The sequence below is a fragment of the Vulpes vulpes genome, chromosome 6 (assembly GCF_048418805.1).
Source record: "Vulpes vulpes isolate BD-2025 chromosome 6, VulVul3, whole genome shotgun sequence".
Lineage (NCBI taxonomy): Eukaryota > Metazoa > Chordata > Mammalia > Carnivora > Canidae > Vulpes > Vulpes vulpes.
In genome coordinates this window covers 2,536,138-2,550,960 of record NC_132785.1, presented here as the reverse complement: position 1 = coordinate 2,550,960, position 14,823 = coordinate 2,536,138, and the positions used below count along the sequence as shown (strand labels likewise).

The 14,823-nt window shown below is 45.9% G+C and overlaps 1 protein-coding gene across 3 annotated transcripts in view; it reads right to left on the bottom strand.

The window, feature by feature from the left end:
• Positions 1 to 14,823, bottom strand: part of CAB39L (calcium binding protein 39 like) — a 110,652-nt gene that overhangs the window by 6,584 nt on the left and 89,245 nt on the right. For all 3 annotated transcript variants that reach the window (XM_072760548.1, XM_026017273.2, XM_026017274.2), the window contains 2 exons: positions 13,965 to 14,030; positions 5,468 to 5,611 (listed from right to left, as the gene is read on the bottom strand). In XM_072760548.1, the coding sequence (XP_072616649.1) occupies positions 5,468 to 5,611; positions 13,965 to 14,030 (210 nt within the window). The remainder of the gene's footprint in view (positions 1 to 5,467; positions 5,612 to 13,964; positions 14,031 to 14,823) is intronic.

Here is a 14,823-nt window from a genome sequence, read left to right as displayed (position 1 = left end):
TTTGGTGCATATCCCCTTTTTATGCATCTTTTTTCCTGTGCATACAGCCGTATGTAAATATAGTCTGCACAAAACTGGGCTTGCAATCTGTATGTGGTGGTTTGTAAACTGCTTTTCTGCTTAATGTTTTTTTTATTTTTTAAATAAAAAGAGAGACAGAGAGAGGGAGCACAAGCAGGGAGGAGGGGCGGAGGGGGAGGGAGAAGCAGGCTCCCTGCTGAGCGGGGATCCCCGAGACGTGGGGCTCGATCCCAGGACCCCGGGGGTCATGACCTGGGCCCGAAGGCAGATGCTTAACTGACCGAGCCACCCCAGGCACCCGTTTAATGTTTTTAATATTTACAGCTTCTTATGTTAAGTGAGCCAACCACCATTTAAAGTATAGTCAGGGCTACAGACAACAGCTTTGGCAATCTGGAATCCAAGTCTTTGGGATCTACAAATTGCACATAACTGTGCAAATTACGTAGGAAACGACATGTTTATTCCAAAATGACATGGAAAAGCCACTTTTAAAAATTCCTTATCCTGGGGGATTCCTGGGTGGCGCAGCAGTTTGGCGCCTGCCTTTGGCCCAGGGCGCGATCCTGGAGACCCGGGATCGAGTCCCACGTGGGGCTCCCGGTGCATGGGGCCTGCTTCTCCCTCTGCCTGTGTCTCTGCCTCTCTCTCTCTCTCTCTCTGTGACTGTCATAAATAAAAAAAATAAAAATTTAAAAATAAAAATAATAAAAATAATAAAAATAAAAATTCCTTATCCTAATAGCATTCACACTTCCTATTATAAATATTACCAGTCTCCAATTTTCTTACATTCTACCGCAACCATGTACTTTAAAGTAGCTGAAAATATTATCAATACTCGGCACCAGGATTATCGAACTGAGTAATACAGTTATTAGATATTTTTGGGTGATGTTGTTAACGTTGGTCGCAAGTGCCCATTGCAAACCTTTCTATAAACAAACACAGAATTGGTTATTTTATGAATTTTTAAAGAAAGCATTTTAAAAGGTAGAAAAGAGAGGGGAAGCCCTATTTACAGCCTCTCCCCTTTTCTCCTCTGCCGCCCCATGAAATAAGCAAAACGAGCACAATGTGTTCAAACGAAGGCAGGATACAGATAAGCGTTCTGCACCGAGGTAGCTGATGAAGCATTAAGTTGGTGTAAACGCCTTCTGGCTGTACTGTTAACACTTTTAGAAGAATTATTAATATCACGTCAGCTTATAGCTGATTCCCGAAGTCACCTGGCCCCACTGTTCTCTCCATCAGCAGACGTAGGTTTGGTACGTCGAGACCAGAGAGGCTGGCCTGCTAAAAAAACCGAGTCCCTAAGGAAGTGGGTAATTGATGGTTAGGCTTTCACCAGATTAATCCGTAATTCTGCATTGTTTTCAGTAAGGCCACAAGAAACGGGTATTTCTTGGGTACTTTTTTTTTAGGTGAATTGTCAAACCGGCTGTTGTATTTCGGAACAAGTGAGGGTGGAGCTTCTTGGTTTCGTGGAAATGGCAATTGCAGCCAACTGCTAGGATCTGAGTGACGGAGCTGTACACTCAGGAGCATTTTTGTCACCAGGCCATTGCCTGAGTTCCAGCAGTTCTAAGAAGTGGGTCAGAAGGTAGAGACAACCCCTGTCCCCGACACGGTTTCGTGGGAAAAGGCATCATGGTCCTTTGCTCTTAAGGCAGTAACCAGGGAAAGGAAAGGGAGCTCGGCTCAGAGCTGATACCTACGTTCAACTTGGGCCCACCCCTGGGCAAGCAGAGAGGGTCGCAAAGGTCTCCGGAACCGAGCTGGTATCTTAGAACTAGACTTTGACTTAGATTCGACTTTGACGCTTGCATTTTACAAGCGAGGAAACAGATCCAGGTGGCGCTGCCCAAAGCCACTGGTGGCAACTAAGCCAGAACCAACACCCGGGTCTCCTGACTTCGTCCAGCGCTTTCCCACCACAACCTCCCGCTTGTCCGCAGCAGAAAAACACGTGAAATGGTATCTCCTTCAATTCCTTGAACTTACCAGCAAGCTAATGAAAATAATCTGGCAAAGGCATTTTGAGCAGTGTGTTCCACATTTTCTGCACCTCCTAGAAGGTGCTTTGGGGAGGAGCTATTAATACAGAACTGTGAGGAAAAAAAAAAAAAAAAACCTCTAGGACTCAGCTGTTCCTTCTTCTAAATAACAAAATGGTGTATTAGGCAAGTGAACGATTCGGTTCATACTTCAGCGGCAGAAACATAGTTAGGGTACAGGGTGGGCCCCGTTCATACACGTACAGTAAACAAGAGGTCAGCTGTGTTTATATGCACCTGCTCTGGCCAATGATGGGATGGTCCAGATTCCAAGGACGGAAGCAGGTTATTTCTATCTGGCCACCCACTGAATACTTCCATAATACTGCGCTTTTGAGCAACATTCTGTGAAGCTTGTCCTCGTCTCGGATGATACATTAAGATCCCGTGGGAGCTGAGGACATGGCTCATGCCACCTACGATGTCGGCAGTCAGGGGGGTCTTGGGAGGGTCTATCGTTCGTACTGTGTGGGCACCTTCTAGTGCTACAGCCGTTGATTTGCGCTTCTTGGTATTTGCGTTTAATATTTTTTATGGAATAATTCTAACATGGAGCAGAGTACAGCAGTAATGTTTCGGGCTCATGTTCCCACTGTGCGCGCTACCAAAATCTAAAATTTCTGAATTGCCTTCAGATTCTTTGATAAAATGCAAATACATATATACAATATATATAATTGGAAGCTGTTGGTCACCTCTTCATGATATCATCCTCCCCCCTACCTGTCCCCGCTGAGGTGACTGCTCTCCTGAATTTGGTATTTGTCACCCCCATACAGGTTTTTAGACTATTTACTGCACCAGTCTGAATCCGTGTAAGTGCTGTTGTGCATGTTTTCGACCTTTCAATCAGTAACATCCTTTTAACATTTGTTTATTCCACTCCAGGTCTGGGATTTACCCATACGGATGTGAATATAACTCAATGAATTTTCATCCATTACTTTGTGCTACTGTATGGATACAGCACCATTTATTTTCCCCATCTCCGATTGATGCCCATTTGTGTGTTTTTCTCATTTTGTACCATTCTAAGCGATGTTGTGATAAACATTTTTGTACATGGTTCCTTATGCACATGTGCAAGAGTGTGTCTAAAAAACTGCTGAGGGGGTGGGGTGCCTAGGTGGCTCAGTCGGTTAAGTATCCGACTCTCCATCTCCGCTCAGGTCTTAGTCTCAGGGTCGTGAGTTCGAGCCCCGTGTTGGGCTACCCGCTGGGTGTGGAGCCTACTTAAAAAAAGATTGCTAAAAAAATAAATAAATAAAGATTGCTGAAAGATGAGATTTCAGGATTGAAGAATATGCATGCGTTCGGTTCTTTGACTAAATTGCTCTTCAAAGTGGTTGTACAGCTTCTATTGCCCTTCAACCTTACCAATATCTGATTTGTAAGACTTAAATATTTTACCATTCTGAAGAATGTGAAACGATACTGCATCGATATTTCAATGGCCATTTCCAGTGTTACTTAGTAAGATGATCGTCTTCACCTATTTATTGACCAATCGGGTTCTCTCATCTGTAATTCTTCAACTTGCATCCTTTGCCCATTTTTCTGTTGAATTCTTTCTCTAAGTGACTTGTCATTGTATGTTATCACATTCTATCCTGCCTTTTCACTTTGCTTACTCTGTCTTTTTGAACAGAAGTTCTAAATTTGGATGTCGTTGGGACGCCTGGGTGGCTCAGCGGTTGAGTGTCTGCCTTCCGCCCAGGCCGTGACCCTGGGGTCCTGGGATCGAGTCCCGTGTCGAGCTCCCCGCAGGGAGCCTACTTCTCCCTCTGCCTGTGTCTCTGCCTCTCTCTGTGTGTCTCTCATGAATAAATAAATACAATCTTAAAAATTTTTTTTTGATGTAGTTAACTAGACACTTCCTATTATGTCTTGTGGTTCTATTTTTTTTAAGATTGTATTTATTTATTCATAGACACAGAGAGAGAGAGAGGCAGAGACACAGGCAGAGGGAGAAGCAGGCTCCATGCAGGGAGCCCAACGTGGGACTTGATCCCGGGTCTCCAGGATCACATCCCAGGCTGCAGGCGGCGCCAAACCGCTGCGCCACCGGGGCTGCCCTCTACTTTCTTTTTAAAGGAATTCTTCCTTCCTCAATATCACAAAGACGGCTCTCATTGTCTCTTCTAACATTAAAAGATGTCTTCATTTACTATAAATCCATTAGTCTAAATATCTGGTAGAGTGGATTCCCCTACGTTGCTCTTTTTCAAAATTGCCACAGCCATTGTTTTACCACATAAATTTTAGATTCAGCTTGTCAAGTTCCAGAAGTCCTGTTGGGATTTTGAACATAACCTGAACGGAATTTATAAATTAATTTGGTAACTGAATTGCTCTAGTGGCTTTTTGGACAATTTTAAAGATCTGGTGGCTGAAAGATGGACTAAAAAAAAAAAAATTTTTTTTTTTACCTCTCAAAGAAACGATACCTTATAAACTGCCATGTCTCTCCCATTTACAGACATATAAATTCCATCAGTGAATATACATTATAAAGACCCAAAAAAGCCTGGAGCTCTCCTGACTCTTAATTCTGCTCCAGATATCTATCCTAAGAAAATAATCCTAAACGTGGGGGGTGGGGGGATCCTAGCTGGATATAGAAAATGCTCATTGCAGCATTTCTCCCAGTAGGAAAAAATGGAAATAACCTAAATATAAAAAACAGAGGCATGATTAAGTAAACCAGAGTAAACAAACCCAATGATGGACTATGCCAATAAAACTCGTGGCTCTAAGACTCAGAGAACAACAATGAATTAGTGTTCACTTCTGGAAAAGCATTAAGTGATAAAATTAGGATATCAATTTTGCATACCATGTGATTACAGCTGCAGGAAAAAACCTTCAAATAATCTGCATAGGAAAATAAGACCTCCTAAAATCTTTACAACGGTTTGGTTAGAAACAGGGATTGCAGATGACAGATTTCTCCTGCTAACTAGTTTGCATCTGTTGCGAAATGCATTTAAAAAAATATTTCTAAACAAGTAATGCAAGTGAGTGGTACCCCAGAATTTCTTCAGGGCTTCATTTAAGGCTCAAAGAAAACACTTAGGGCCAGGAGCAAAGCGTTCAAATTCCGACACTCGGGATTTGGATTCTGGCTCTGTCGGCTGATTATTTTAGTGACTTTTGGGAAACAGTATCCACCTATTTTCTCAGTGGAAAAAATGAAAACATTTAGAGATAGGGATTAGAAACAAATGGGCATTCATTCTAGAATGACTCTAGAATTTCGTCCAAGTCATGCAAAAAATGGAAAGACTGCCTATTTCATTCTCTCTCTCGAGTATAAAGGAGGGGGAACAGCAGGGAGAGTTTGCCATTTGAAAGTGAGAAATGCCCGCGTTACTTCTGTCGCACTTTACCTTAAAGACATGGAAGGCTTCGAACTGAATGTTGGGGCTTTTGTCTCGAAGGAGGTTCATCATCAGTTTGAGGTTCTCTGGCTTGCTGATGTACTTTGTCATGATGGCAAAGTTGTGTCGGTCCAGGATCAGTTCACCCAGCAGCTACAAAACAGAAACAAAGACAAAAACCCACAAAATTAAAGCAATACAATCTGCCTGGGAGTCATCGGATTCAAAATATATCACACTTCTTCCTGAAGAACAAAGTCTTAAGTGCGGTCAGGAATATTGGTTTAAAAAAAGAAATTGAGAGTCCCTAAAGTGCATCTTACATTTAGCACAGGCATGAAAGGAGTAGTTGTTATTAAGTTATTTCAAGCTTTTCACACAGTTTGGCTCAAGTCGGTGATTAATGCATTTCTGAATTTTTTTTTTTTTTAAAGCCAGTCATTGCTGCAGCTTAAAAAAGCTCTCTCTGTAGCTGTCATCTAGAGCCAGCCAGAAGCGAGTTCATTATTTTCACTGCTCACTTTAATCTTGCTTCCCGGTACTGCATTGCCTCTTAGGCCTTATGGTGGAATAAGAATAACGAAACTGACTCTACAGTTACACCTCCTTTCCCTGAATAAATGTGCTCTAGTAGCTTCCTGGGAAAATAGGTCATGCCAAGTGAGTCTTACCTTCCCTCTGACTTTTATTACAAAACCTGCTAGAGAGCTGGTTGGGGGGTGGGAGAAATCATTGGCTGAGTCCATACAAGGTTTAATATACACAGCAAGTTTTTAAGCAAAAGTAAAACAAAACGTTTTTTGATGACAAACTAATAGCTCCCCGCAAAGGCACAATTATTCCATATTACGAACTGAATGTGTAACATCCCGTGCCTCCCTAAAACCTACATGTTGAAACCCTAACCCCAAGTGTGATGGTACCAGGAGGTAGGACTTTCAGGAAGGTAGGATCACAGGAATGGGACAGGTGCTCTTCTCAAACAGACCCCAGAGGCTCTCTCACTGAGGGCACCTTGATCTTGGACTGCCCAGCCTCCAAAACTATGAGAAATGAATATTGCGGAAGCCACCCAGTCTGTGGTATTTTTGTCATAGCAGCCCAGACTGAGACACTTCAAAACAAAACAAAAATATCCCAAGGTGGGCAGCCCGGCTGGCCCAGCGGTTTAGCACCGCCTTCAGCCCAGGGCATGATTCTGGAGTCCTGGGATCGAGTCCCACGTCGGGCTCCCACATGGAGCCTGCTTCTCCCTCTGTCTGTGTCTTTGCCTCTGTGTGTGTGTGTCTCATGAATAAATAAATAAAACCTTAAAAAAAACCTCAAGGTGTGGAGTGTCTGGGGGGCTCTGTCAGTTGAGAGTCTGCCTTCAGCTCTGGTTGTGATCCCGGGGTCCCAGGATCGAGTCCCACATCGGGCTCCCTTCCTTCCCTGCTCAGCGGGGAGCCTCCTCCTCTCCCTCCCTCTGCCTCTCTCCCTCGCTTGTGCGCACTCCTCTCTCTCTCTCAAAATACATAAATAAAATCTTTTAAAAAAAGAAAATGCCCCAAGTGAGAATAGTTGACCCTCTAGCAGCACAGTTGACCATTCTCTACCTCGTGAACTTTTATTCTCACGTACTGGTAGCAATTCCTAAAACTCCAGCAGCCAGGCAGCTGAAATGTGCCCTCCGCATAGTTTTATATATGATCTACTTATTTTTGGATTCTCCTATCCACCGGGGTTTTTCTGGATGCTTCGGGATGGTAATCCATCGTACAGGTGGTTACAGAACTCCTGGGTGGGAGGGGAAGGCGGGAGAAAGCTGTCCATCACAACCCAGTCTAGCAGCAGAACCACCGGGGTGTGTACGCAACGGTGCAGGTGTGTGTGCCTGTGAGTGTGAGTGTGTGTCTGGCTGCCAGTAAACAAACCACCTTGCCTGTGATGTGTTGTTTGTCTACTTAACAAAAAGGAACTACGAACCTTCAATTTGGTGCACGAAAATAGTGTTTGTTGAACGTACCAAGTGATGACCACTGTTAGACGTTAGCTGGTTGCCTCAATCGTGGGACCGTGGTCCTGGAAACTGTTCGTCTTCATTTTCCTTAATCTCTCTGCAGCACCTAAAAGCTAACTAACATTCTTCTGGAAACTTCCTTGCTCTTGGTTTCAAGGCCACTGCATTCTTCTGGTCTCTTAACCTCCTGCACATTGTTCCTTTGCTTCTGTGTTCCTGCTCCCCTTCCTTCTGCTCTAGACATGGAGGAATTTCCCAAGTGCTCTATGTGAATCTCTGCTCTTTCTTCTCCTCCCAGGCTCATCTATGCCCATGGCTTCCCCTGGAGCATCTGGGAAGAGGCCCCCAAACGTACATTTCGAGTCTCAGTTTCTTTTTCCTGAGCTCTATACCAGCGGACCCTTTACTGGTGTCCCTGAAACCAGTTCCTCTTCCTCTTTGTCAATGACACCACCTCAGGAAGAGCTCAAACCCTCCTCGGCTCCTTCCTCCCCTCGCCCCTCGCGTCAAATCCACGCCCAAGGTCTGCCAATTTTCCGTCTGTGTCTCAGACATCCTTCCTTCCACTTTCACTGCCCGTATCCTCTTTCCAACCCTCACCACCTGTCACCCGGCTCCTGTGGCAGCCCGCAGCGCGGTCCCTTCTTCAGTGTAGACCCAATCGAGTCCATCCTGCACCGTGTGCCAGATGCACCTTCCTGAGCATCGGCCCTATTCGTGTCACTAATTCCACCAAGAGAGTGAAAGAATAAACAAACGGATCCCTGGATGCCTGTGGATTTAGGGGGAAAACAAACTCCTCAGGACGGCGTTCAAAGCCCTCTGTGCTGCGGAGTCGCTTCTGCTTCATTCTGCTTTATCCTCTCGAGCCCCGATGGCTCCTCAATCTCCTGCCTCTGCGGCGTCCCTCTTCTCGCTCCCACTGCCTTCCCCGGCTTTACTCAGAGGTAATTGATATATAGACATATTTGAAGTGCACAGCATCCTGGTTTGAAATATGTTCACATTGTGAAACACTTACCAGCATCAAGCTAATGAACGCACCCGTCGCCTCAGAGCTACCCTTGGGCTTGCTGTGCGCTGAGAATGCTTAGATCCGCTCTCGGCAAGTTGCACGGCCTTAGCGAGGCACAGTCAACTACGGTCCCCAGGCCGTGCATCGGAGCCGCAGCCCTGAGCCTCCTCGGAACTGAAAGTTCGTACCCGGTGACCAACACCTCCCAGCCCCGACCCCAGCGCCTGGGAACCACCACGCCACCTGTTGCTCTGGGCCCTGTTTCTCCCCAGCTGCCGTACAGACCCACTTGCCTCTTGAGAACATTAGGTCCGTATGGGCGCGTATCCAGCTGTGCTTGTGTTTATACCCTTTATAACCTGACTAGTGATGTGCGTGGGTGCCGTTGGGGAAATAAGGTCCACAAACTGCAGAAAAGAAAGCGAGCAGTTTGATTATTGAATAGATATATCCGCAGCACAACATTATAGGTAGTCTGCGGCAAAGACACCAGGAAAGAGGTGAAATTCCTCCTTGTTTATCCGGCCACGCAGCTACAATCCATCGTGTCCGTATCTTCTCAAGATGAAGGGTAACCTGTCCCTTGGAAGCGGACTCGACAGCCGCCTTGCACTACGCACCCTTCACAGCTCACTCTGAACCCACCTGGCCGGAGCTAGCCACTTGCTTTAGCTAATTGCCTTTATTCAGCTGATAAAGAGAATAACAGAACTCTTATCTGACGAGCAGATGGTTACAGCTGGGAGAGCAGCACTGAGGTTAATTTCCCCGGTGCTGGGAAGGGAGACATGCTGTCCTCCTGTGTTCACGTGCCAGCAGTTGGCTCCCAGACTCTCTAAAAAAAACCCAACCACTTCTGGGTTGTAAAGCTGGCACGATTTATATTTGTACATAAAATATACCCACTGAAGATATACATGGGCATATGCAGCTACGCTTCCTTACAGACACAGATATAGAGCCATCTATAGATTCTATACTGATATAAAGATCTATATAAAACGTACATAAAAATCAAATATAATACATATCACAAAATACAAATACATATACAGAGAGTACACACACATATCAAAAGGTCTCTTCAACAATACAGAAATTTCATTAAAAAAATTTACCCTTAAAGTTTGCACTCGCACACACACTCAATTTCAAGTGACATAAGTTCAATTCAGATTAAGTCATTTTAATTTTTATTACATGGGGATGCCTACATGTAAATTTTACCCAATCTATCCTCTGCTAACATAATCCCACTACTTTTCTGAAACGATCAATTGTATTAAATCATCTGGCCAACAACACTGACTCTTTTAGCCAAGAAGTGTTCATCTATTTTTTTTAATTTTTATTTATTTATGATAGTCACAGAGAGAGAGAGAGGGCAGAGACACAGGCAGAGGGAGAAGCAGGCTCCATGCACCGGGAGCCCGACATGGGATTCGATCCGGGTCTCCAGGATCGCGCCCTGGGCCAAAGGCAGGCGCCAAACCGCTGCGCCACCCAGGGATCCCCGTGTTCATCTATTTTAATTAATACTGACAATGACAAAATGCTGCATTTAACCATGATACAAAGTGCTTAACACGATACTGTAACAGGTAAAATGGAGAGAGACTTGTTTTTGGTTCTCTATGTCAGATTTTATAGGCCTCTGTATTACAGAGTAAAGCCAAGCACAGCAAACAGAAATAATGACTCTTTTTTTAAACTTGTGTGTTAATGAAATTGACCAGAGCCAAAAACAACCCCCCCCCCAAAATTCTACCAAGCTTCTTTTGAATTATAATCTTTCTTGCTAGTAATTAAATGGTTCCAAAGAAGATAAGAAATAAATTCCCTAAGCTCTGTCATGTGAGGGGGAGGAATTTCTCTGTTAATTATTTTTTATTGACATCAGGCATCAAAGCACCCCAAGGTAGTTCAGAAAAACTTGGAGCATGATTAACAAAAGACAGCCGGCAGCAAGTGCTTTGGAGCCAGAAAGCAGCCTGGCTTTAAGACAGTTCATCACTTACAGGATACTGTCCGTATACTCTTCTAATAATCTTTCAATAATGGTAGTAATGATAACAATAATCTAATAAACTCTCTTATTTTCTAAAACAATGAAGCGTCTATGTACGAAATATTACAGAATGTGGAGATGTAAACAGGGCTGTGCCAAGACAGAACATATTGCTACCACGGACCTAATTCTCAGAAGGAAAAACCAACAGTGCACCAGCAGGGCTCTCCTAAACAACGTTTTTCTGATAAAGACAAGAATACGTGGAATTTAATGAGCTCTCTCCTGGAATACAGTGAGATAAGACCATTTTAGTGATGTCTCCGCCTGTAATCTAGCATTCAAAAAAAAAAAGGGCAAATCTTTCGTACTCATTCTAACAGCTTCTGCATCCTGAGATACGCTTTCTCTGTCTTTTACTAGTTCTTTTTTTTCTTTTAATGTCCAACCGGCGCTTGGCTTTACCATCCCGTAAATAAAATATTTGTGAGACACTCCACTATCGAAGATTTTAGGCAAGAGTGGCAGCAAGGTGGTACGTCTGGCGTAGGATTAATAAAGAACAGGCAGGAGGCCTTGTGGGAGGGCTGGGGCGTCTGTGAATACCCAGAAAGCGCCATCGAGAGGAAAAGGAGGAGTTTCAAGGCCTCATGCAAACTGGGCTGCTGCTCGCTGTGGCAGGTGTCGAGCGCAGGTGTCTAGCGCCGAGCCCCGCAGCAGAGGGCTGCACAGTGCAGACGCAGGTGCCACCGGCAGTGAAGGGCGACCCTTCCCGCTCCCCTTCGCTACCCACCAAAATTGTATTAGGGTGGCGATCACACACCCGCTCCACCAACAGGCTTCTGTCTTCAAATGCCAATGCCTCCTGCTAGGGCACAGGACAAGGTGGGGGCTGGTGACACCTTGAGAAGGCAAGGGGGGCAATGGGCACAAGGGCAGGAGGGGACAACACGGTGGCAGGAAGGAAAAAGCAGGGAGAAGGCCCAGGAGGGAGGTGTTCGGGGGGAGCAATGTAAGCTTTGTAACGGCGCTCGATGCCCTAGACACGGTGGATCACGGGAAGATTTCTATCACGAATTCCCGTCACTGCCGGAAAAATGGTCCAAGGATAAATTCCCAACTTAGTTCAATCACCTTAGTTCACACCAATGCTGCTACTTTGGCTCAAGATCTTACATTTTCCCACTAAAAAGAGGAAGGACTCAGAAAATGTATGAGCGATTTGATCAGTCATGTGCGGGCCCCTCGGGGCGCCGTCCTGTTTCTTTGGGATATCCGAGTGGGATGGGATGTGAAGGGCAGGGACGCAGCTCTCACTGACGTCCCCTCCCGGAGGAGCAGTCCAACCTCCTCTTGACCAAATGGCTGCTTGAGATGGAGGAAGGGGGGAGGGAGGGGAGGGCGAAAGGAGAGGGTCCCAAGCCGACTCCATGCTGAGCGTGGAGCCTGATGTGGGGCCCGATCTCCGATGCTCAACTGACTGTGCCACCCCCCAGGCCCCCTCAGGCCCCCCCAAGCACCTTTCCTCAAGGAGGGAAGGCCGCCTGCTGACTATGTGGCCCTACCCTGCTGGGCTGCCTGACTCATGGGGGAGGCGGGACCTCCCAGGGGCATTTCATAGGTGATATGACCCCCGACAGCAAGTGCCCCTCGGCCACAAGCACACCCCCATCACCCCAGTCATCACCTCCTGTCCTCGTGCCCTCCTTAATTGTTCTAAAATCACCGGAAAGTTATATATTTATGTATGCTTATCTATTTTTTCTTAGAGATTTTATTTATTTATCTGAGAGACGGAGAGAGAGAGAGAGAGAGAGAGAGAGAGATTGCACAAGCCGGGGAGGAGGGGCAGGGGGAGAGGGAGAGGCAGGCTTCCTGCTGAGCAGGGAGCCCCGTGTGGGGCTCGATCCTGAGGCCCTGGGATCCTGACCCAAGCTGAAGGCAGATGCGTAACCCACGGAGCCACCAGGCGCCTCTGTTTTTCTATTGTCTGTTCTCCCCCAACAGAATGTAGGTCCATAGAGGCGCAACTTCATTTTGTTGTTGGCTGTCGCCGTGATGTTAGCAACAGGGGCACATAGATGCTTGCTGACCAGACGGACTGCCCTGTTATTACCCTCCTCGCCGCCCCCACCTCCGAACCTAATCCAACGAAACTATCCGCAGATAACTGAGAGCTGACTTTATTTTCTTTTCCAGCTGGTGATACCGTCATTTAACCGCTTTCCAGAGTCTGTTTCATTGTTAATAACTGGCATTTTTAGAAAAGTACAGTTTGGGGGTATGTGATTAAGTACCCAGATTTATTAAAGATTATTCTTTTGAAAGAATGACTATTTTCATAGCTTAAAATCTTGGCTGGAAATACAATGTGAAGGTGTCAATGTTAAATGGTGGAGGCATTAAAAAGGACCTGCAGGGATCCCTGGGTGGCGCAGGGTTTAGAGCCTGCCTTAGGCCCAGGGCGCGATCCTGGAGACCCGGGATCGAATCCCATGTCGGGCTCCCGGTGCATGGAGCCTGCTTCTCCCTCTGCCTGTGTCTCTGCCTCTCTCTCTCACTATGTGCCTATCATAAATTAAAAAAATAAAGTTGTTTAAAAAAAAAAAAAAAGGACCTGCAGTAAAACATTAGAAGAATGCTCAGAGGATGGAACCCAGCAATGCTATATGGTGTAAAAAAAAAATCTTTAGAAAACTATATTACAGGGATCCCTGGGTGGCGCAGCGGTTTGGCGCCTGCCTTTGGCCCAGGGCGCGATCCTGGAGACCCGGGATCTAATCCCACGTCAGGCTCCTGGTGCATGGAGCCTGCTTCTCCCTCTGCCTGTGTCTCTGCATCTCTCTTTCTTTCTCTCTGTGACTATCATAAATAAATTTTTAAAAAATTAAAAATTAAAAAGAAAAAAAGAAAAATATATTACAAATAGAGGTAAGTGCGTCTCAGAAGCCCCATCACATAACCGTTTCTTCTCCCTTTCTTTCCAAAACAGGTCACTAAGTCATTTACAGAGAGACGTACAAGAGAAATACGGTCACTAGTTTTCTGTTTCAGATGCACTGAAAGAGAGCCACCGGGGGACTCTGCTGATTCCTCCTTGTAAACAGTAATTCAGATCTTAATTTCAAGCCAAGAGTGATTTCTTTTCATCTCCAGGAAATACATCCTAGGAGACAAGTGTGGTTTTATTTAAATTAGCTCAAGCTTGATTTTCTTTCTGAGCTGAGATATACTACATTCTACATGTACATTCATCATGTACTTATTATTTATATTGTTACTTCCAAAAAGTATTTGGGGCAGGGCACTTAAACACGGTCTTGCTACAAAGCACACTCATAACATGAGACATACTTTCCAAACTACAACAAAAACAAAAAAGGGCCCTTTAATTCTTCTCTATGTACTTGTCCACGAAGAGCCACCACTTACTAACAAGGTACCAACTGATAGAAGCTCGTAACTTAGAGAAATCTGATATTACCTTTAAGGATTGTCTCTTAGTCACATAATTCTCGGACAGAAGCAATTTCTCATAGTCTTCAAAAATCTAAGGAAAAGAAAACAAATGTGAGAGTGTAAGACCAGCCGTGGTTTCTCTGCATTAGGTTGGCTTGCTGCCTTGCTTCAAAAGTAACCCCCGAGCCCCAGGCCAGTGCAGCCCGGCAGCCGCTTGGCCCCATGTCAACGCCACTGTCCCAAGGCGGCTTTCCCCCACCGCATCATGCTCTCCGGAGGGTAGGAAGGCCCAGTGATGCCACCCACGGCCTTCTCCATTTTACTCTCGTCCCGCAAATTAACAATTGAGTAGAAAAATGGAGTAGTTGAGTCCTCTCAATAAATCCTTTTGGAGAGAACGTCTATCAACCCATCTATTAAGTGAGTAGCGAAGTAACACATTTCATGCCATTTTAGAGAAATTTAGATCATGCAGCCTCGCTGGTAGCTATTAGCACACGAATGATTTTAGCAAGAGGTCAAGCAGCACAAGGGCTTCGCACAGGACCCCACGAAGAATCACACTGTCGAGATCGTAGTGAGACCACGCAGAGGAACGGGGGGAGGGGGTGACTGCTGCACAGTGGCGGTGCTGACCGCAGCTCGCCTCCCCGGAGGCTCGGGGACACTGATGTTTGGGGCCCCGGTCCCCAACGTGGCTGGGGGGATCCCTGCCCGGGCCCTTCAGACAGCCAGGGGCTGGGGAAGCTAAGGATCAACCTCCTGCCCCCGCAGGACAAGCTTTGGAGGTCTCGGGGGAGGGGGGGCGAGCCCAGCGGAGAACTGAAGGCAGGAGAGGCCGGGCTGGGGCCTGCGGAGGGTGGCAGCGGTGCTGGTCCTCGAGG